At 42.3% G+C, this 24194-nt stretch overlaps 1 protein-coding gene across 1 annotated transcript in view; it reads right to left on the bottom strand.

Annotated features, from left to right (window-relative positions):
• TTBK1 (tau tubulin kinase 1) overlaps nt 1–24194 on the bottom strand; it is a 98983-nt gene that overhangs the window by 74201 nt on the left and 588 nt on the right. The window contains exons 2-3 of the mRNA XM_075707963.1: nt 16057–16204; nt 1516–1589 (exon numbers count right to left, since the gene is read on the bottom strand). Coding sequence (XP_075564078.1) covers nt 1516–1589; nt 16057–16204 — 222 coding nt within the window. The remainder of the gene's footprint in view (nt 1–1515; nt 1590–16056; nt 16205–24194) is intronic.

The raw sequence follows: 24194 nt of genomic DNA on the forward strand, positions 1-24194 counted from the left end.
GATTGGGGGGGTTAGAAGCCTTGTTCCATGAGCTCCAGATTAGCCCTTTCAAGAATCATACTCACACTCACACCGCAGCAGCAGCAATAGCCAGGGTTGGTTAGAGAGCAAGAGTTTTTTTCTATCCATAACAGCAGTTGGGATGCCAATGGTGTGTAAAAGGCAAACACAAGGACCAGAATTTACTGGTTTTATACATCCACCTTGCAAAGTAGAACTACATTTCAAAAGAATCAGAAGTTTATTTTAAAGATGTACTGGGGTCTACTGGTGTCTATTTGACTTCATTCACCATTCACTAATTAAAAATAATGTCCTCGTTTATGCAGCAGCTTACTTCTCACTACTTAGTGCTTCAACCTTCTCGCTTTCCTTCAGCATATTCTATCATCCAAATTGTACATAAAGAAACATGACATGGGCTGTAAGGTCTTCAGAGGAAGGGTGGGCTTGTGTTGTATAATCACACAGCGCTTTGTACAGCAAAGTCCAGATCATACAAGCTGAAAGACAAGCTCCCTGTCAAACCTTACATCAGGTGCTGAAACAGGCCAGCTTCTAAGGCAACTATGTCAGAAAGAAGCACCTTTAGTCTGACAGTATTCCACTTGAGCCAGGGACAATCTCCCTCTCCTTAAAGGCCTTTCTTCCATGTGTTTTTGACTCAGCCATCTCTTCCCACTTGTTCCCCTCCAACTCCTTCTCCTGTGACTGTATGCTGTAAAAGAAAGCTGCTTTCGTAAAAAAGACAGCTGTTTTCATGACAGTACCACCATATTTGGGCTCTGAAGTTCTAACTATATATGTTTTCTTGGTGAAGTTTCATGCTGAACCATGCAGAGGTCCCTGCAGCTCCTGCTGTTATTGTGGCTTGTGTAGACACCCATGTAAGACTTCAGCTGGCTAACTCTGATAGGAGTAGCTGGCTGTCTAGCAGTACAGTCACCATGTGCTACCTACCCAAGTATTTACCCATATTGACTTAATATCAGCAGTGTTCAAACAGACGAAAACACTTTCACAGCAGAAGCCAAGCTACTGCTGAGCTTGGTAGAGACAGGGAAGCCAGAGATCACTCCCTTTCATAGAGAAGACTCCGCTGCTGGTGTGACACCACTGGCTCCCACTGCACTCGGAGCTCTGATACAGACACAGATTTTGAATGCTGCATCACAGAGCTCAGCAGGAGATATTTCAAACAGCCGCCACTGCTGCATGATATTGTGGGTAGCTCCTGTGAGCATTCTGAATAGAGTGCTTTCCCCAGAAAATTGACAGAAACCCACCTTAAACAGAAAAGCAGAGCTATGAAATATCTTAGTGCATCTTGACAACTGGAGCTATCCCAAGGAATATCACAGCAACACCACCCCTTCTCACTGTCTCCCATTCCACCCGCTTTCTATGTACAACAAAGTCTCTACATCAGTGCTTGGCCTTATTCTCTCACTGTAAATCCTTCCCTGCGATGCCCTCTCCATCGGACAGCGGGGAGAAGGGAAGGACAGAACTCACCTGAAGCTGCATGACCACATAATTAAATTTTTCATTCCTTCCACAGCCAATAAATCTGCAAACATGATCCTTCCCTGAAAAGAAACAGAAACATACAGAATGGAACATAAGATAACAACCCTTTGATCATGATTTTTGGAAAAATGGTTTCTGATCAAGGGCTTGTAACCATAAGTGGCATCAGGCAGGGAGTTTTGTAGAACAGACTGACTTTGTTTCTACTTCCCAGTCTCATAGCTCAGGAGAGTACTGACATTCAACAAGAAAACTGCCTATGAAATAGCCATGAGTGGAAATCAGTGTCAGGGATCCTTGAATCCTCAAACTGACACAGGGCACAAAAGAGAGTGTGACGAACTGCAGTTTATACCACCATCATATGCATGCAACACCATCACCGCCACTACCATCCCTGAACTAAACCATGGGTAGCACACGACACATGGTTTCACGGGTTCACTGGCAGCACGCTTAACTTCATTACACCAACATTACTCAGTAAATGCTGACTTTTACACACCACCACTACACTTGCTTACTAGCATTGCTCACCCTGAAACAGTTAAACTAATGCTACTTCAACATGAACAAACCACGATTTTAACAGTCAGAGACATCTGGAAAAGAAAGATGCTCATGGAAAAACTCCATTGAAACATTAAAGCAATTTCATAATAAAAGAAGGAAATAAACCTGGGCAATTTCATGTCAAGTTCTGGCATGCTGTTAGAAGTACAAACTACATCTATTCAGGCAAAATCAAAACCAACCAGCCACCGCACAACACTCAGCTAGTCCTCTAAGTTCATCCTCTGTGGTACAAAAGTGCTGCTGCAACGTCAACATTTCAGCACATGACACCAGGCAGGACTGATCTTCCAAAAAAAAAAAAAAAAGCAGAGGGAGCAGAGGCTGTGGTTTCAGATCCTGACCTGTAATGAATTTGTGATGGTGTGCTCTCTGTTCTGCTTCTATTAGCAGAAGGGGAAGAAAAGGGGATTTATGATGCTTGTGTTCCTCTAATAGCAGACTACTGATAACAGAGTAAACGTTGATTAACAGTGGTTAACATTTAGTTCCTGGTGGGGTTTCTAAGCAGGGAAGAGGGTGAGTATCATTGCATAGCTTTGCCCTTTATTTCTTTGTAGCACTAAGCAATGAGGATTTTAATTAGTTTTTAAACCAAAGCTTATTGTTTGATACTTTCCAGTTTTAAAATAAAAAAAGGAAGAACATGAACATATACAGTAATCGGCAATTGCACTGCCTTTAACACCCTTTGGACCCTGCTATTGCATTGTGTGCACCATAGGCGTGGGGCATCAAAAACTATTAGGGACAGCAAGATGTGACAGAATAGGGAGCTGGAGGGCAGCAGGAGACAAAGCAGCAGCTTTCCCACTGGAGAACCAGAGCTTTGACCAGAGCAATACATACAGATATGGAATATGGAGCTCCATCCCAGGGCTCTTGGTAAGAGCATCAAGAGCCTGCCCTCCAGGGCCCAGCAGCATCCCACAGCAGAACACCCACACTTTCTCCTACCACAACGAGGTAACAGAGCTGCTGGCAACCAGAACTGGAGGGACAGAGGCCTTGGCTACCCTTTACTCCCTTTGGAAGGACAGGCTTAAACCAACCAACCAAACCAACCAACCCACCCTATATCCACCTGTATCTGGTTAAATAAGCAGGAAGGTTATGTGGCTGCAGATCCTTCACGTCTAAGGACATTGTCCAGTTTCAGGACTGAGTGTGCAAGACCATGCTGAAACTATCAAGGAATGTCACAAGCCACCATATTTCAGGAAAAGATATTCAAAGATCAGGAAAGTACCCTCTTCAGTATACATCAGGGCAGCCTGCAGCCTGTTGATCCTTCTTCTCACATACCAAGCCCACGTCCTGTGTGTGCCCGTGAGTACTGGGTGCCACTGGTTTCCTACTATCTGCAAATTCACAGCAAATTCAGTGCTGATTTTGACATACAGGTTTTTGGTTTTCTGAGGGAACTCCTTGAGACACTGTCTGGATGTAGCACACGTCCTGGCCTGGGCGCAGCAAGCCTCAGCTGTCCTACATGTCTTCCTACCATGGGTCCCAATATGGATGGCTACGCTGCCTGCCAACATGAAGGCAGCCTCAAAGCCAGATTTGTGACTACAAAGTCAACATATCTGGATAAGACAAGAAAGAACCAGTTATGTTTCTTTAGGAGCTTATGATACCTGTGTGCTTCAGCAAACTGGCAATCTACACATCTCAGGATGGACAGGCCAGTGCAGATCCACCCTCATCCTAGACCTGACTCCTTTAAGCCCATACAGATTCACACAGACCAGCCTGACTTACTTACAGACACACTGTGAGTCCCACTTTGCTCTGTTTTGCCTTTCAGAGCACTGGAAGATGGATATTGAGGCAACAGCCAAAACAATGACTGTTTCTACTGGCAATGAGAGCTACTGTGTGGTAAAAGGGTAAATTACTCCAATTTTTACTTGCTTTTATTGTTTTAAGTAATTGCAAAGCACTGACAGGCAGGACTCTGTGCTTTTTATTGCTGTAAAACTACAGACAAGAACATTAAAAACCAATCCTCTGGCAGGGAGAACCTGGCGACCAAAATCAATCATTTCAGTGAAACAGGAGTGGTAGTGTCCAATACACTTGATTGTGACTTAAGACATATCCCTGCTAATTTGGTACTTCCTCTTCTGATTTTGAGTATATTCCTGAGACCTTTTTTTTTAAAAAAAAAAAAAAAAATCAGTTTCCTCCATAGCATTATTGTTTTCTGGATCACAAAATTTTACAGGAAAAAAGCATTTAAATTTTTAATTTATTATCTTGGAGAATTGTATGCATGTTTAGGCCAATGTCATGTTTCTGCTTACTACAATTTTTTAAAATGGTGAACTGACTGACAGTTCTTGATCACCCACATCCCCAAACTGACTTGATTTTATACTGAATCCTCCTTTCCAGCCTAAAATGGGCTCCTACCTGACCTGTTGGTCTTGGGAATGTAGGCTCTCCCTGGAACAGCTCTCCCATGCACTATTGTGCAACACAAGCAACACCAGGAAAAGAAGAAAGGCAGGGAGGGAAGACTGTGCCAATTCCTGCATGAAACAAAGGGACTATAACAGAGTGTAGAGAAAGCAGGCCACATTTAGAGGTGGTGTATGTACAGCCAGCTGGTCATATAGATGGGATATATGCCTGCAGCATCAACCCCTCTGGGTTTCTGAGGCTTTTACTCATATTTCAACTAAAGGAGGCACCAGGTTACAACTGTTGGCTCTCTCGGAGGAGTTCATGCAATGCTGAAGTAGCAGATGGAGGCTGACAGTCAGGCGTGACTTTGGGATTCCTGCAGATCAGTCCTGAGGCTGATCAGAATTATGAAGCCCACAAGAACAATCATGTTAATAACCTCCTGTGCAGCCAGGATGATGGGACCGTCATATTTAACTTCAAGCCAGAAGGAAATAGCCCTCTTTCCTCACATATGCACTCCTCAAGCATGAAGATCATAGCACAGAGAGCAGCAAAGCATATTTTAACCCAGAAAAGTAAGAAAAAGAAAAAAAAGTTTTTTCAAGGTATACTTAGTATGGGGAGCCTTGCAACCATTTTACTGCACTAAGTGCCAGACGACACTTGCTCCTTTGCTAGCCTGTTCCACCGTACAGCCACTCTAATATTACAGAAGATCATCAGCTTGTGCTTCTGAGTCCTGTATCTGTATTTATTTATTACTAAAACAAAGCAGTTATCTTCCAACAAAGTAAAGTAACAGAGCAAGAGATTATAAAGAGTTTTGGCCTGTTAACTAACTAACATAGGTTGGAGGAATAAGTCAGCCTCATGTTCATAAACATTGACCTGAGAAATGTTTCAGAGAACATGTGTTTTATTTTGTTTCACATGCATTCATTTTTCCAAGCATTTAGTTAAGGCAATGTTTTAATATTCACCCATACAAAAATATTCTTTTTACTGCTATCTTTAAACTAAAATGAACATAATAATCTCCCATATAATACTGGGTAAGAAATACAAATATTTCAATTACTGAAATGGTCTTCACCATCTTTGTTCTGAAGGAACTTAAAAAATACAGTCAATAACTATGCCCCCATGTATAAAAATAACTCCAAGCATCTGCAAAACCCTTCCACCCTAGGATAGATATTCTTCACCTTGTAGAGATATGATTAAAATCCCCATCTTAATACTTTAAAACTTTCATTACACAGCACTTAAAAAAATTAAATTATGATCCTTTTTTGAGTGTATTTTTCCACACGGACAATTTCAAACTGCTGGAAACCAATATTCATTCCAATCTTCTACTCGTTTAAGTTCTTAAATATTCCTGATGTATTTTCAATACAGCAATGAAACTAATCAAATAAATAGTAAGAAAAAAATATGTGACATTATTGTTGCAATTTGAAGTATCTTTTTTTTTTTGTATCAGACTCCATATTTCCTGCATTTTCACCTGCAGAAAACAAATAACCACTCCACTCCTCTCCCCAAAGGAGTTCAAGAATTTAATCTTTTAAATTTATGCTAAAATTATTTTGTGATTCATCTCCATAGATGAGCTGTCTCATTGCTAACAGTCCACCCAAAACACTGAAGAAACTTCTACTGCATAGATTATCATAAATCTCATGGCAATTACTGTTACTCTTATAACTGTTATCAATTCTTGCATTTCCTCTGCAGTACAAGACCAACACTGACATAACAGCACGAGTCCAGCAGTAGCCACCAGGATGGTTGCAGGAAAAGGAGAACGTGACATTCACAGAAAGTGTCAGAGAACGGGGTTTGTCCAGCCTTAGGAAGGCAGCAGAGGGGGATTCTATGATTCTACGATCTAACTGCTGGTCGGAGCCACCTAATAGAGGAGTGCCAAGAAGATGGAGCCTGCCTTTGTTCTCAGAGGCGCACAGAGAAGCATTGGCCACGAGCTGCAAAATGGGAAATTCCCATTAGGTGTCATTTCTTTTTCACCATGGGGGCAGTCAAACCCTGGAACAGGGCCCCAGAGAGGCTGCGGGATCTCCATCTTTGGAGGTCATTCAAAACTTCACTGGAAAAGGCCCAGAGCAACCTGATCTATTTCTTTCTGTTTGGAGCAGGAGGTTGTACTAGAGACCTCCAGAGGTGCCCCCTGCCAGCCTAAATTATCCCCTGGATCTATCTGTGTCAAACACTTTTCTTTTTTTTTTTTTTAAAGGCCTGCCTCTCACATCAGCAGTGACCTCTGACCTCTCTAATGACAAAATCAGCTTAATTCCAGAATCATCAGCCAAGTTTCTTTTTACTCAGGTAATACATGAAGTATCAAAACCAATGGTATACTGCTGGCCAAAAATAACCAGCATGGTACCGCCATCCAGCAGCTCAACCCTAAAGACAACTGCATAGAAAAAGCTCAAGCACTTAGTGACATAACTTGCTTGAGCACTTGGCACTGCCAGGGTCTCTATTATATGCACAGCTGTGGACATCTAGCCACACAATTGCTCTCACCGGCATTTGGAAAGCTACAGCTATTTCTCATGCTCTACATTATAGATATAATATATATTTTACAGCTATCCTTTTTTATTCACCTGTCAACATCAGTATCAGGTTTATCAGCTTATCACAGATTTTTGTGTTGTGGGGATATTGAATTCACTTCTGTACAAATATTCTGAAGAAACGTAGGATCCATCAGGACTAGAAAATGAAATGAGAGCTATTTTCATCATCTCCTAACTTTACTTGGAAATGGTGTCTGCAGCTTGGCAAAGCTGACTAGCATTCAGTTTTCTTCCCTTTGCCGTTAGCAAGTTTCATCTCTGGCCAGACAAACTAGCTGACTTCAGGGATTTGTCAACTCAGCTGGAGACAAGGAGTTTCGAACATGAAAGAAAACAAATTCAATGCTGGAAGTAAGGCTTAAATAACTACATTATCCAATAGTAATCAACTAGGATTTAATCAACTGGGTTAACCTCACTAGTGCTTCTGTAATAAATGAATGAACTAATAGACGTAAAACCAAAAGGCTGGTCATCATCTTCTAATCGAACAGTAAAACTGCCTGACCTTGCACGGCGTAATTTCCTCTACTTGTTCCCCAAGACCACTAAAAACTTTAAGATGAGCAACTGAAAATAGATCCCACACAGGGCAAGGCAGAATAGCAAAGGAACAAGAATTCAACACAGCCTCAAAAAAGTGTGTTTTAAATCCTTTCATCTGTCCCATGTCCTTCCCCCATCCCGTGACACCATGGTGGACACAGAAAACATGTGGCCCAAAGGCCAGTTCATTCAAACACCCATAGGACATTTTCCATATGGAAAAATGCAGTGCTGGGCAGAGAGCCTAGAGCTACATATCAAGTGCCTGAATCTGCCACCCTGTGATAGCCTAAAAACCTGCCAAGGGTAATCTACCCTTTCCAGCCTTTACAGATAGCTTGCTTACATCAACCTAGCAAAATACTGTAGAAACACATAAAACATGTCAACAAAAGTAATAGAAACTGAATCACAGAGAGTGAAGGCACCACTTTAACATTAAAAACCTCACATATGCAAAAAGAAAAGACTAGGACTGGCAAATGAGAAAAAACAGGCAAGAACCCTTTTCTTCCCTTATTTTGTTAGGAAAGCCTTACCTGTCCAACCCCTGGCAGTAAACGGGGAACAAGCAACACAGACCTGCTTCACTATCTCCTGTAATAAAATCAGGTACTCAAAAACTACAATGCCCGTGATCAGGCTGCATCTTGCACAACTATTCAATATGCAGAAGATCTCTGCACTGCAGAATAAAATTAATCAGTCCTACGCAATGAGATCAGTTGCACTGAAAAGAAGGCATTTACAAAGAAAATGACACGCTGAAGAGAGCTTAGGAATACCTGGCTGCCAAGTGAGGTCAAAGGCAAGTACACGGGGCCTTCTAGCCTCACACCAGGGCAAAACTGCCACCGCAGATGAACGGAAAACAGTGCTCAGCACCAGAGCAATCTGGCCATTTTAACTGACAATCTGACTGTTTGGCTGCTCCAAGGAGAATCCCAGCAAAAGAAACTGAATGCTGCGGCCACATCTATATTCTGGGGAGCCTGTGGACCAGAAAGCATCCGAAGTGCATGCCTCACAAGAGACCCTTTTGCACCTCCTAGTCTCACAAGCCCTCAGCATGCTCCCAGAGAGACCTATCAAGAAGCAGGTAAGGACAGGGAGAATACTTTTGAATTCAAAGGATCTGCTGCTGGGCCTCACACAGACCCAGCTGAGCATCTAGAGCAGACACAGTGCCTGTTTTAGCATGTAAAGATGGTTTCCACACCCCACTCTGCAGCAGCCCGAAAGCTAGAGAACATAATCCACTGGATTTAATCAGGGATACTGCTTTACTATTTCTGCAGTTAAGGCTGCTGTTGGAAAGACAGACTGACACTGAGGTAGGCCAAGCCAAGCACCTCAAAAGCTGTGCAAGAGCTGTTCTATCAGAGCTGTTGTGTTTTGATTAACTTCAAAGACCTCAGAGTCCAGATAGTATTCACAGATGCTCCTCTGCCACCTGAATGTTGCTCCGCAGCAAATCCAGGGTGGGGAAAGAAGTCACAGAGAGAGCAGGCAGGTTTCTGTCTGTCTGTATTCCAAAGGGTTAGAAAAGCATTGAAGATATGGAAAAACATCTGATCTTCTAGAATTGACAGGACTCTTCCTTCCACGTGTTCAATGACAGGAAACCATCCCATTTTTTCTCCCAACGATTCTGAAAAACAGGAGTCTCAGAGTCCTGGTTTATAATAGCAATGAGGTTTTAAAGCAAGCCCCCATACTGCCTTAAATCATCCCAATTACCTGTGTCAGTATTGTTTACACAGTGGCTTTGGGTCACGTAAACTTTTCTGAGCAAACAGACCTAGAAGCTCCATTCCAGGTGCATACCAAATAGTACCCAAATCCTAAAGGAGACAGTTCAAACCAACAACTGGTTCCTCTGTCTGAGGCACCAGATTAAAACTTACCCAAAGCAAAATACCCCAAACACATGCTATTTATAGTGCAAAATCTCCAAGCCATATATACTGGAGATGTATAGGCCTGAGCAACTGCTTCTATCCACTGATCTGCTGGTACTCTACTGCTCGCTAATGTAGACATAGCTTAAGAGGGTGAAACATAGAAAACCCAGGAAAGGCCCTTCTTGCTCTCTGGCTAACCAAGTTGCTAATTCACTTAGCCATACAGATCTTATTTCCATTCGCTTTGTAACATATATGAACAAAAGGCTTGTCTACACAGCAAAACACTTGCAGATACAACTAAACCAGCAACCTTCTCTGCTGGAGACAAGTTGTATCTGCAAGAAGTATTTTGCCAATGCAGCTTAGGCTTGATTTCAAATTGTTTGACTGCAAAGTAGAAAAGCCCAGTAGGTTAAAATTATGTGCAAATGGTACAATCACATACAATTATCTCACTTAAAGATAATTTTATGGTAGTGATTAAGGCAATAAAATGAGGGCTTGGCACTAAAATAGTATTCTTCTGACAGAGAAGCTGTACTCATGCAGAAGTTCCCTGTGCAGATGTGCCAAACTATCCCTGAAACAGTTTCTGAATTTCTTATAGGTAAGATTTTCATCCCTAGTAGAATAATTCTCTATTAGCTGTCTATAAAATAATTTTTCTTATTATCTTTCATACTATTACTTTAATTTATTATCCCTCTGCTTATCAACTACATACACACATTTCTTATTGCTGTACACCATGAATTTTTCATCATTTCCATATTGCTTGTTACTTATTGCACCTTTTAGAGGCAAATAGAATCATAGAATCATAGAATCATTTAGGTTGGAAAAGACCTTTAAGATCATCCAGTCCAACCATTAACCTAACACTACCAAGTCCACCACTAAACCAATTAAGGATAGAGTAATAATTTCACATTTCCTGGCTTGGTGTCTGGATTATTTTTTAATGAAAGTAAAAGCTAGGAATCATTAAGGTTGGAAAGGATCTCGAAGATCATCAGTCCAACCATCAACCCAACACCACCATGCCCACTAAACCATGTCCCCAAGTGCCATGTTGTCATGGTTTAGCCCCAGCCAGCAACTAAGCACCACGCAGCCGCTCGCTCACTCCCCCGCTACCCCGATGGGATGGGGGAGAGAATCGGAGGAGTAAGAGTGAGAAACACTCCTGGGTTAAGAACAGTTTAATAATTGAAATAAAGTAAAATAGTAATGATAATAATAACAATATAATAATGATGATAATAACAATAACAATATACAAAGCAAGTGATGCACAATGCAATTGCTCACCACCTGCCGACCGATACCCAGACAGCTCCCAAGCAGCGACTGCTGCTCCCTGGCCAACCCCCCCCCAGTTTCTATACTGAGCATGATGTCATATGGTATGGAATAGCCCTTTGTTCAGTTTGGATCAACTATTCTGGCTGTGCCCCCTCCCAGTTTCTTGTGCACCTGGCAGAGCATGGAAACCTGAAAAGTCCTGGACTAGCATAAGCAGTACTTAGCAACAACTAGAACATCAGTGTGTTATCAACATTCTTCTCCTACTAAATCCAAAACACAGCACTATGCGAGCTACTAGGAAGAAAATTAACTCTATCCCAGCCAAAACCAGGACACACGTCTACCCGTTTTTTAAACACTTCCAGGGATGGTGACCCCACCATCTGTCTAGGCAGCCTGTTCCAATGCTTGACTACTCGTTCCGTGAAGAAATTTTTCCTAATATCCAATCTAAACCTCCCCTGGCACAGCTTGAGCCCATTTTCTTCATCCTATCCCTAACTACTTGGGAGAAGAGCCCAACACCCACCTTGGTACTTGGGAGAAGAGCCTAACACCCACCTTGGTACAACCTCCTTTCAGGTAGTTGTAGAGAGCGATAAGGTCTCCCCTCAGCCTCCTCTTCTCCAGACTAAACCACCCCAGTTCCCTCAGCCGCTCCTCAAATATGTATATAAGAATCTATTACTACAAAAGTCTACTCTCTGATGTGGTTCCTTGGACTCTCCATAACACCCAGTAGCTGGGAACTGCACAGCAGCGTTCTTCAAGGAAGGAAAATTTTCTGATCCTCCAGGTAAACTTAGTCCTGCTTACTCCTTCAGCCATGGAAGGGACCAATAAGGCAGAGATAATCAAACCCAACAGAAGTGGTGAGTAACTCCTGTAGTCAGAAGGGTTGCTCAGGCTGGTGCTGATAAACAGCAGAGGACTTCACCTACAGCAGACAGTGGGTAAACACATGGTGCGATCTCAAGTAAAAGAGAGGTCCAAGGTCGTAATCTGTAGTGGCCACTGGTTCTACAACAAGGTATGGTTTCCTGAATGCCACCACATGGTGAGGATTTGGAAAGAAAGATTTGTTTTCAAATGGTGACCCCTCATGGAAGAGGCCTGGCATCATGGAGGATCCCATCTGCTCGTGCTGCAATGATGATACGGGTAAAATCAGGCACTGTGGAGGGTGCAGGCCTCCTTGTGCAGCAAGGACAGTAACACACATTGTGATACTGAGGTCAGCATTCCTAATGATACCAAAACCAGAATGCAATTTCCCAGTTCCCCAAGCAAGCTTACCAACACACACTGAGGAAATGGTTTTGGTTCAGCTGTGCCAAGGCACTGTCAGAAGAGGGGAGCAACAGGACAATGTAAGCTAAACAGTGGTTGACAAAGAGGAAAAAAAAAGTTATCTTATGGTGCTCTGATTAGAATTGCCCAGATAGAATAGCACCAGACAGAAACTCTTGAGCCCTGCAAGCCCAGCCTGAACAATGAAATACTCTATAGCAACTCTGTGGGACAAAGAGGTTTTGATTTTCACTAAAATAGTCCATGGAAGGCAAAAAAAAGACAGAAATTTTGCTGGAAACTTTTTGGGTAAATGTGCAACAACAGGACAATGGAGAGCTTCAGCTCATCACCTGCTTGAGCAACAAACTCTGTAAGCTGACTTCTCAACCATGTTTCACCCAAAGCCTAAAAGGGCACCATTGCTTGTGCTTCCCAGCCCCAAGACAGTATAAAGATTTGGAAGGTTGGTCAGAAGATGATCTATGATCCTTGCAAGTCCCAATACAAGTCGGAAAGAACTTTGCCTTTGGCAAAGACATTAATATCTAAACAGATAAAGAAAAAGCACTACACAGCTAGAAAAATCAAATCAAGTACAAACAGAACAGAATGATTCTGCAGGGCAGTTGAGAGATACTGAAGTGGCAGTGATCTCACATAGCCAAGCACAAGTGTCACAGAATCATTTATGTTGGAAGAGACCTCTTGAGATCACCCAGTCCACCCTCTCTGTTCAAACAGAGACAGATAGAGCAGGTTGTCCAGGGCCACATCCAGTTGGCTTTTGAGTATCTCCAAGGACAGAGACTCCACAACCTCTCTGGGCAACCTGTGCCAGTGTTTGACCACCCTCACAGTAAAAAAAAAAAACAACAAACCACCAAAAAACCAAAAAAAAAGTGACCACCCTCACAGTAGAAAACTACAGACAGCATTTATTAGGAGGTATAGAGACTCTCTAGAACAGTCATTAACTGATTAGTTCCCCAGTTGTTCTGTGTGGACTGCCAGTGCAGAAAGGACATTGTGAGGGACCTGCAGCTGCATTCCTTATGTGGCTATTCCAGAAAGTGTCCCAGAAAGTCTGACTGTTGGCAACAGCCTGCAGTCCAAACTGATCAGGAGCTACTGCACAGAGAGGTTGGGCTGCACCCAAATCAGGTCCTGAAGTAGGCCTGCAGTATGGGCTAATGGCCAGCCTTCTCCATCCCAAACTCTGCAAGCTCTAGCAACTTGCAAGACCCTGATCACAAGCTCTGAAAAAAGCAGCAGCTCATTAGTCCTTTAATGTTGGTGTGTTACCTAAATAGAAAACAATGAACCTGTACTACTTAAGAGGGACTGCGGTGTTCAATTCTACCAGAAAAGTACAGAGGAATTTTAGACAACACTATTCCCTTGCTTTTCACCTGGAAAACCATGAACCAACTATACTACCTATGGTAATACCACCAACTTCCTCCATCCACCAACTGTTTGGATAAAGTCAGCATCTCCCTTTCTGAAATGTTTCTCACCTCTTCACAACAGCTCACAGTGAAAACATACACAATATATGATTTCCAACTCTCTCAACCTTATTTCTTATTTTAACTTTATAATTTATTTCAGTAAGGCATTTGGGGATTAACCTTGAATCAAAAAAGTTAAATTATTCACAGAACAGCTTGATTTGTAAAAATATGGTTGAAGCAATTTGTCTTTCTTAAATGCAGGATAGCTGATGCATAGCCAATTCTGCTTCTTCTGTCTTTTCTGTCCCTTAATATTTGCTAACTGCTTTGCCAAGGGACTTTCCTAATTCCACACACCACCACTCCCTCTCCCCAATTACCAGGATCATGCTGTGTACAACTGTGGGTGTTTTTTCAAGCATCTGGTATTCTCAACTCTGTTCCAGAAATAAACACTGATGGCAAAGCACGAGTATTAGTCAACTCCTTGCACATTTTCTGATGCTAGTTCTAATTTGGTGACTTCAGGTCATGCTTTTCAGGCATTCCCTGCCCTGGATGTAACACATATTGACACTAGCCAGCATGATAGCATCATCTCTTCATATTTTGATAATCCGCCATTCTACAGTCACACTCTCACTCAATTCGGAGAAGTTCCAAGTGTACAACCAAATGCAAAAACCTAAATCTCTGCCTTGCTTGCCCTCACTACATTGCTTTCAGACCTCTGCCACCTGCTCTGCTGTTCTCTGGGAGCTCTGTGTATCCAGGCCTTTCACAGATCAACAGCAGGCTTCCTCCTAATGATGTGGGTTGACTTCTCCTTTCTTTCGATTCTCTTTACACAGCTCAGTTGCATCTATTACAATACAGAGTATGAAAAAAAGGCCTTATCAGTCCTCCTCTTAGAAGAGCTGAACTGTGGCAACTTTGACCTTTGTTGTGGTTTAGCCCCAGCCAGCAACCTTCAAAAATAATTCACTGACTTTACCTAGAGGTGATCTGTCACAAACACTGAATAACCCCTATTTCACAAGACCTGCAGCAGTCTAACCCTCTAATTCAATCTCTGGAGATTTTGTGCAAGGGCAGAGGTACAGACACGGACATCGGGCCACAACACTACCTCTGAAACATAAGCCCTGGTGATAAGGATACTACTCACTGCTTCATGGGAAGGCGTGTCCTCAACCCAAGTGGGAATCCTGCAAAAAGGAACATCCCTTCAAAGGAACTAGAACGTGTAAACTATACCTGCCAATAGCTGGCCTCGCCTTCACAAGGAAATACATGCACAATGCACTTCAGCAAACAGCAGTTCTCAGTTCCTCAACAGCAGATTTGGGAATTCCTTGTTTACATCCTCCCCTAGCGATCAGTTTTTAGTAGAAGCCCCCTCACTGTTCCTTCAGTCAGGAACAACTGCAGCAAGACTGCTCCCTTGCAGCCTTTGGTGTTAAACTGTATCTCATCAGCATTGCACAAGCCTTTGGGATGCTGGCTGGCTTCTTTCACCCTATTCTACTAGTTCTCTCCTGAGAATGACTGTGACTTTAAAGACTTCAAAGATCAGCAGAGGAAGTTTTAACTTTTAGCTTTATTTATAGTTTCATCTGAGCAAACAGAAAACAGCATCCTGGCATCAGGCAAGTCCTCCTTCAGTGTAATTTCTTAAACTGAAGCAGGGTTGGACATGAGTCAAGGAAGGCTGCCATTTTGCCGCTTCCCAGTCAGTTTGAAGCCTGCTTGTAAGCTTTGCCAGATTCAACTATACAGATCTGTGGTCCCAAGGCTGACTTCCACATCCAAACCAATATAAAGCTGTGTTAAGGAAAATTAAGAATAAGCGTATCATTCAGATTAACATAATTCAAAACTCCCAAAACTAAAGACCTAAAATCACTTTACACTTTGCCTTCAGGACAGCCAGGTACATGAAAAATTACTAACTGCCAGTTTCCCTATACTTCATGTTATCCACTTTCTGCACTTGTCTACTAGTCAACCATTTTACTTGGAGATGCCACCATGCTCACAGTACTATAGTCACAAACACTGTCCCGCTCCTCTGGCAGGCAATCAGCTAACCTCATTGCTCAGTCAGACATTGCTTGCTCTATTCCTTATTACCTAATCAGTATCACCAGACTGCACAGACCAGTGTACCAATAGTTCAGTTTAAGTCTCCTCATTGTTCTTATAGCCTAGCGGACAAAACCAGTCCCTGTAGTTGGAACTCACTTGAGTAGGACACTTTGCAGAATGTAATAACTTTCTGAGCTGAATGACTTAATGTAACATCACATACACATGGAAGTTAAAGAGAAAATTATAAAAAAAAAAACATTTGCAACTTTGGATTCTACTTGTTAACACACACAGTGACCTTCAGCACTTCCAAAGAGCTTTCTGCCTTACCTTGCAGCTTTTTCAGGACAGCCACTTCCATCTTGAGAACTTGCTTGGGCTGCTGAGCCGATTCCACCTTCAAGGCCACATTCTCACGGGTCAGCAAATCCATCGCCTCATAGATCTCCCCAAAGCCACCACCACCAATCTTCTTCAACTAGAAGAGTACAAAGAGGTTTGGTGCAATGTACAAGAGAGACATCATCAAATTGGCCCTCACAGAGCCAGGCACTAGCTTCTTTACTGCACAGGGAGAACAAACGCAGCTCCCAGTCTGTGCTGTGCCTGAATCCCTTCACTGCAGAGATAGGCAAAAGTCCAGCTACCCACTTGACTGGGCTATGCATAAATTCTTTGCTGTAACAACAAAGAACAAGCCTAGCAGGTGATGACATGCGATACATTTAAAAGCAAATGATAATGCTGCCTATTACCTCAATAATGTTCTTGCCAAAATTCAAGGAAAGACCCTTCAAGGAGACAGTAGGACCACTATCCAGACCATGGTAGCTAGAAACTGTCATTCCCTCTCAACAAACACATCTCTGCAGTAAAACACAACCATGGTAGTTGGAACTAAAGCTTTCAAGAAATGAATTAAATGAAGTTTACATCTCATTCACAGGATTTTAAACACAGAGCAAAACATCCACTGCAATATTTTACAAGATGCTTGACCTGTTCTGCTAGTGAGGCTACTTCAGTGTCACATTTCAGAGAAATGCCAACCGCATTACCTCAAAAGAGTTACGTACAAGCCACAAGGACAGCTCCATTGTTTCTCTTTTTTCTTTTTCATTTTAAACCACACCAAATTATGCTTTTTGCATCTCTGAGCAAAATTAAAGAGTGTTTCACAATAAAAGGATATCACTACTTGGAAAACAAAACAATTTCAATTGATCAAAGCTAAAGATGTCAAACTTTCAGCGTATTTGATATGCACCTACTAGAGACAGATCGTCTGCCTGTTCTAGAGTAGCCACCCACTTAGAGAGCAAGCTGGGATCCTCTGCCTTTCCTGGAAGGTGATTCCTTGATTCTACTTCTGCTGAGACTTGACAGCATATGCACATATAGTTATACATATGCATGTACAAGACAGACTCCTAACGTGTTGCAAGTGTTGATGTCTATGCCAGGAAAATTATTTTATATTTGTTTCTCTCAGATATATTTAAAGCATACTATGCTGCCCAGGAACAAATTCAGGTTTACAACAGACAGGGCTCCTTTGATCTGCTTAGCACTTGTTCCTTGAACCTAGCTGCAGCCCTTCCCTTCAGCATTTTGTGTTCTTCCTGTTCACAACTGCTCAGGAAGCCCTGAGCACTGCTTCTTTCCAAGAGCAGCAGTAATACTTGAAGAGAAAAAGAAGTTTAAATCAGGCAGATAGTCAAACATGCATCTTACACAATGTTTAATGAGGTTTAGATGGTATTTTAGTCTCTTCTGCAGCACAGAATGCCTGTCCTGTGCATCCATCCAGTTTACTGAACAAAGGGCCCTGCCTCTCAAGGGCAGGGTTTTTTTCTTCTTAAGGCAACCCAAACCATTTGCTTTTCTGGCTCCCAGGTCAAGAAAAACAGCTCTGCATGAGGAAGGTAGTACTTGCCATGTTAACAGCCTGACTATTGTCTCTGAAGCTTTTTCTTGATAACCCTTTGAGAGTTGCTGTCCAGAGCTGCTGTTCTTCTCCTTTTACTTGTTATTTTTCCTCACAACCTTTCACTGGACTAAACAGGCATATTCATACAGTAAATAGCCCAGTAACTGGGTCACCACATATTATTCATAAATATTACAGTGCAGCCCTGCTTCTACTTGGAAATTCACACTAAGTGAGCTGGCTATTAAAAGTCTTTCTATCAAAACAATGCTATGTTCAGCATAGCAACAACATGCCAGCTAATAGCTCAGGATTCAGTACACAAGATCTTCTGTTGCCTGACATATTAACAACACAGAAGGGAAAGAGACAGTAAAAGCTGCAGAAGGCAAAAAGTTTAGCTGGGATCTGGAAGGACTTTGAGAAAGATTTAAAAAGTCTCAGTGGGAAAATGGGTAACATAACAAGAAGAAGTCAACAGTAATAAATATAAAACAACATAGCTGGGATGGAGAAGAAACATAGGCTACCCAAACATCTTGCTGGGTTGCAAATTCAAGAAATGGATCTGGGGGGAAATATTGCTGAGCCAGCACAGACACATACAATGATCCTTTTCCATTCACTGGCCTTAACAGGGACAGATCCCACATCCAACACAATTGTCAAAATGCAAAACTACTACAATATAAATGGAACAACACAGTCATATGATTAGGATAGCTGCACTATAAGGATCTGTAGGAAGGTCTAGTTATGTACAATGCATGCTACCGATCACCTTGCTGCTAGAGGCTCTCACTGAGTTAGGGGTGGTTCATTTCAGGATGAACAGAATGATCAGGAGCCTGGAAAAACTAAGAACAGACTGCTATCTCAGAAAAAACAGAGGAACATATGCATCAGAGAAGCAGGTTCAGGAAGAAAGGTACAGGTATTGAGACTGCTCACTGGGAAAACAGCCAAATCAGAGGACCCCTGTAAGTCTACAGAGCAACAAATGCAAGATGACATAAGATCAAGATCAGAGCTTCTGCTGAATCAGAAAACCGATTTTATACACACGTTCCAGCCAGTGGGTGCACCTCACTGTCCAAGAGCCCTCAAGCTGCCTCTGCTTCCTCACATCCTTTCTCACCCTCTTATGGAAATTATTCTCTGGCATACTTTTCCCAGCACACCAGATGGTCCTATTCATCATTACCAGCACTGCCATCCTCCTTGATTTTTCAGCAACACCCAGAGGCCATCAGCAGCCATTTCCTTTTCTTTGTTGCAGAGCAAGTTTTTATCTTGCAGCTCAAGGTCTTGGCTGAGGTCAGGGGCTTACCACACAGGCATTTCCTCATTGCTTGGGTACTCTGTGGGAGTTCACTGCCTAAGGTTAACTCAGCACAGCTTTCTGCTGGACACAAAGGAGAGATGGGCATATACTACTCAAGAAAATAAACAAATGATGAAACCATTAAACACAAAGTCAAGAAAAAGAAGGGAACATCTAACAAGAATTACCTAAGTGGTAATCATGAGTCACCAGCCCATGTTAAGCCTTACTGCTCTGGGAATATTCTCTTCTCATCCTGTTTCCTACCTTCCACCAGTCCATTCACTCTTAAGACTGGGATACAGGCTGACAACACCAGCAGGATTCATTCTATCTAAATGCACAAGCCTGTATGTGAGCTGGGTGTCCAGGTTTCCATTACAGCCTGTGGAATCAAGTGAACAATTCATCTGATCAAACACAGATACCTATTTGGACTTGCACATAGACAACTAAAATTAAGTAAGCTGCATCTCAGACATGATTTCAGTCCTTTCAGCATCCCACTAATGGCTACACGACCATACAGCTCATTGTAGTGCTTCTTCCATATTCTAAGAGGTTTCATGCCACATTAGGCCCTTGGAGTAAACTGTTACAGAAAAACCACTCTACTTGACCCCTCAGTGTGCCAGTCTCCAACTAGGGGGTTCCAGGAATTTCCCAAACTAGACTGTCCCTCAGGACTACCAACACAAAATAGCCATGTCCTGATGGGGGAAGCCACTCCCCAAAAGCCCCCCTGTGTGTATCACTAGTTACACAGGACAGGTGGCTCCCTTTGAAGCATCCTTTAAATACCCTGAAATATTTTGGATTTATCCTGAAAAGACTCTTGCAACACAATCCTCTAAAACCTATTAAAAAAACCCCACAACACACAGTCTTCCCACTAAGTAGAAATCAGTACTCACAGAGGGACAGTTCAAAAGACCAATGCAACACCCCCTCCAATCAAAAATAGCCTTCAATTACAAATTTAATCTTTTATTCAGCAAACTTTTAAGATACTGCTGCTCTAAACAAAGTCTGCCTTCCAAGGATATTATATAAAGACTAGACCTTCCCAGGAAAATGCTTCAGGACCAAGGCACAAGTGGTTCAGTCTCAGGACCAACGGCAAGGACAGGAACAAGAACATGTGCTCTGAATCCAGAGCAAAGGACCAAACCGAGAGCCAGTGACCCATGGTGAACTCAGCCAGGGTCAAGGCTGTCCCCCACAGGCTTCAAATGTTGACAAGGTCAAACAGTGACTACTGCGACTGCCTTTTAGGAGCACTTGCATAGTCAAGCCTGCAACTCCTGCAGCCCAACTCAATGGGCTACTTGATCCAGACACGGCTAGCAGGCCTCATCTGACTTAACAACAGGTGCGGAAGAGTGGACCTACATTCACCAAACTCTCAGAGTCCACTAAACTGGCTTAGGAGGACTGGAGTTATACTGATCTCAAGGGAAAACTAACATATAAAACAGGCATGAACTGAGAAGCCAATCAAAGAGAAATCAACCAGCCACATTCTAAATCATCTGAAGATCTGCCAATGCCCACTTAAAGCAATTCTGCACAGAGTGAGACCAAAACAGGTCCCAAGACTGACAAAGCACCTTCGTTGTCCCAAGTTCCCTCTTGGAACTGTAAATGGCCTTTGTGACCAAGACAAGGTAAAAAGTCCACAAAAGTTTGTGGGGCTTCCAGCAAGGTTTCCAAAATAAACAGAAGGACAAGTGTAACCAAAACTTCAGTTTAAGAACCTCAGAAACCTGGAAGAAACCAAAGCATGGATTGCACCTGACAAAAGAGCATGCACGTGTACAAGAGTCACCAGTTGTATTCAAACCTCAGTGCAGCAGCTGCCAACTCTGTCTGGCTAGTAAGTCTCAGTTGTGAATCCACAATACAAAGCGTTTAGGTGAAATAGACAGATACAGCCATTCAGCCTTCACATCTATACCTAGTTCAAAGCAAGTACAAGTTATGTTTGACCTCGTCCCCCACCCCGAACAAAGCAGTTCACATCATTCAGAGCATGTGTGGATCAAGTCACCCTCTGGGGTCTCAGCAAAAGTCACATGGTTCCAGCACTGTCCAAGTTTCATCCAGTCAAAGCATCAAAAATATCTGCAAGTAAAGAATGATGACTCAAAAGAATACTACTTCAAGTCCAAAAGTTTTGATAAAAAGCATAAGCACTCCCTGTCCATCCCTTTCTCCAAAAATAAGAACAAAAATATCATTGCTGTCAGACAGCCAAACTTTACTGACTTGGAGTGACAGGAAAATGAACTACCAACAGGCTAACCACAGAGAACTAACATCTTCATTTGTCAAAACTTTGTCAGCCAGCCTATAGGAGGAGCGGAGGAAAGGAATTCAAGGAATACATTACACCTATCTAAAATTAGAAAGTGGCTCAATGCTGGAAGTACGCCAGCACTAAAAACTACAAGGTTCAAGCAGATGCCCAGCCAGAGACAGTCCACAATGGGAGGACAAATTATACAAAAAACCTTCTGGCAGTTGAACCCCAGCATCACATAAATATGCCACACGCCTGCTTCAGCAGTATCCATCAACTCACAGCAAAGCTTGGACTGTCCAGCTTGCATGCTATGGATTGGATTCAGACAGGTCTATGATAAGGAAAAAAATGCTACTACTGTTACAGCTATATGCGCATTTTAAGTTACACTCCCTTTTTCATCTGTCACATGATCCTATGCTATCCATTTCACTGGGCCAACAGAGGTATTTTTCTATTTTTTCCAGATTACTTCAAGCCCCATACAGCTCACAGTTCTGACTGGTCCCACACCAACATCAAGCACAGCAAGGGGACAGCGCAGAAGGCCTGCCTAATGGGTGTGCTCTTTTGGGTGGGCAGAAATGGCTGTTCAATGAAGGCTCACAACACACAATTCAGCTAGCACAAGAGCCGGGAATTAGAATTTCTCATTGCTATTTATGCCCTTTAGCAAGTCATGTAATTTCTCAGGGCCTTCAAGCCGGGTAATGACCTCACTGCAGTACTGAAGACTACTGTGAGCCAACATTATAAAACATAAAAGGCTGTTTCTCTAGTTAGAGGTAGTTGTTGTTGACAATATAGCTGTGCATTTCTATATTTTCTAAGGCAGAGTTAGTGGGTAGAGCTTCTAGTAGTCCACAGTCACAGATTCATGCAACAATGAAGTTACTGAATACCATATTTAGTGCCTCTACCAAATTTAAAATTAGTTTGAAATTATCCCCTATAAGCATAACTGAGCATATTTTAGGCTTTATTTGGAGTTTTTGGAGTTCTGCTGTTTCCAAGAACAAAGTTACTTTGTTTAGACTGTGTTAAAAAAATAGTCCCATCATTTACAAAAGTTTTAGCACTCCTGTCTATGAAGGAGAAACTCGAAGTTTGGTGAACAGTAGGAATGGTACAAGCTGAAGCTAGCTAAGGTAAAGGAGAGTGGAGAAGAATGAGTATTTGCCACCATGCATCTGAAGCAAAGGCTTAGCATCAGGAGGGCATCTAAATTCAGCTTTGCAAAGAACACGCACCAATCTGACCAAACTGCAGGCTCTGAGGAAATTTCCATTTGTGCAGGGAGGGTCAGATAAAAGCTGCAAGTAGTATTTTCTGAGAAGTCCATAAGCACAGAGCATGTTTCAAGTCCTATACGTCAATTAACCTGCACATGTATCATCCTGCCAAAACAAGTATACGTGCTCCAGCCCAGAGCTGCAAGAGCACAGCAAGACTTTCCTTCAGCTGTGCCAGAAAGCTTTGGGAGAGGGATAGGGGTTGTCTCCATTTTGGTATCTAATCACAGAGAAAACTGAGATTCTCCATCTGCTCTCAGGAAGCATGGAGAATGAAGAGCAGTTTGAATTGCTTAAATATAAATAGGCTATTCGGGGATAGGCCAGACAGCAAAGTGAAGGCTGTGGAGAAAGCAGGAGCAAAGTGCTAGGATGAAGAGAGGCAGGCAATGGGGGAGTAACAAGAACAGAGCAATGTGGGACTGTCCAGGGCAACAAAGAGATACAGGCATGAGGCACATCTAATGAAAGGATAATATGTTGTCTGAAGTAGGCTGTTGAAAAAAACCTATCCATAGCCTGGAACTGAAGCGAGTTCAGAGTCCTGACTCTCTTTAGTCCTCTGCTCTTCACAGCCCACTGCAAAACGCACAGGGCAGCTGTACCACAGCTAGTTAGCACAGAGAAATGACTTAGTGCTACTACTACAAACCACTTGTAGTTCAAACTAGCAAGGCTTCTGCTGTGAGTTTAATGATTCAGACACTGCTGGTAATCCAAGTTAAAAATGGACACAATGGCACACATGGGATTTAATTTTTTTTTCAGCTTTTTAAAAGCAAAGCTTTTAAAGCCAGAAAACAAAAACCCTCAGAAAACACATACAGAATTTCAAGAAGTATAAAGGTACATGATCCTTTCACGTGTTATATTCTAGTTTCTTTAACTGAGGTGATAAAGAAGCTACTTTACTTTACTAAAAAAGCTACTTCCCCCATCATCCCAGAGACCTCACTTTATGACTAAAGAGAAAGCCTTATATGCAAGAGGAACTGCATCCTCTGAACAAATCTGGTGCCAATGAAACACATGTCTAGAGGATGAGATTCTCTCCATGTCTCTACCACAGCACTCTTGCATGATTCTGGTCAGGCTGCTGAAGTCTCTGCTCACACACCGTCATTAATCACATGCTCATCACACGCTGGGTGCCTAAGGCAAGACAGCCAGGTCCAATCTATGGAAGTGGTGAGCATGCCTAGATGCCCATGATGTCTAGTGGAATTCTGCTTTGGTCTTAAGTATTAAACAGTCTGTAAAAAATAATAAAAATCAAGATCTAACTAAATTTGAAACCCTATCTGTAAAAGAAAGCTAATAGTTCTCTCTTGTATCACCTGGTAAGAGCAGGAATAAAAAAAAATATATATCTCTATATATCTATCTGACACAGATACTACAGCAATAAGAAACATAAAAAGCTGAGTTTAAATGGCAAACTCATGCCATGAATTTAAATGGATAGTGAAATCTGCAGCCATACAATGAACACATAGAAGATGAAATGGCTACTAATTCAGTGTACCTCATCCAGCTTGTACAACAGTGAGACAGTTGTCCCACAAAGAACGAAAACTCTTAACATGTGATGAGGTAATTTTAGAAAGTATCCTAATA

Source organism: Pelecanus crispus, chromosome 3, assembly GCF_030463565.1.
Source record: "Pelecanus crispus isolate bPelCri1 chromosome 3, bPelCri1.pri, whole genome shotgun sequence".
Lineage (NCBI taxonomy): Eukaryota > Metazoa > Chordata > Aves > Pelecaniformes > Pelecanidae > Pelecanus > Pelecanus crispus.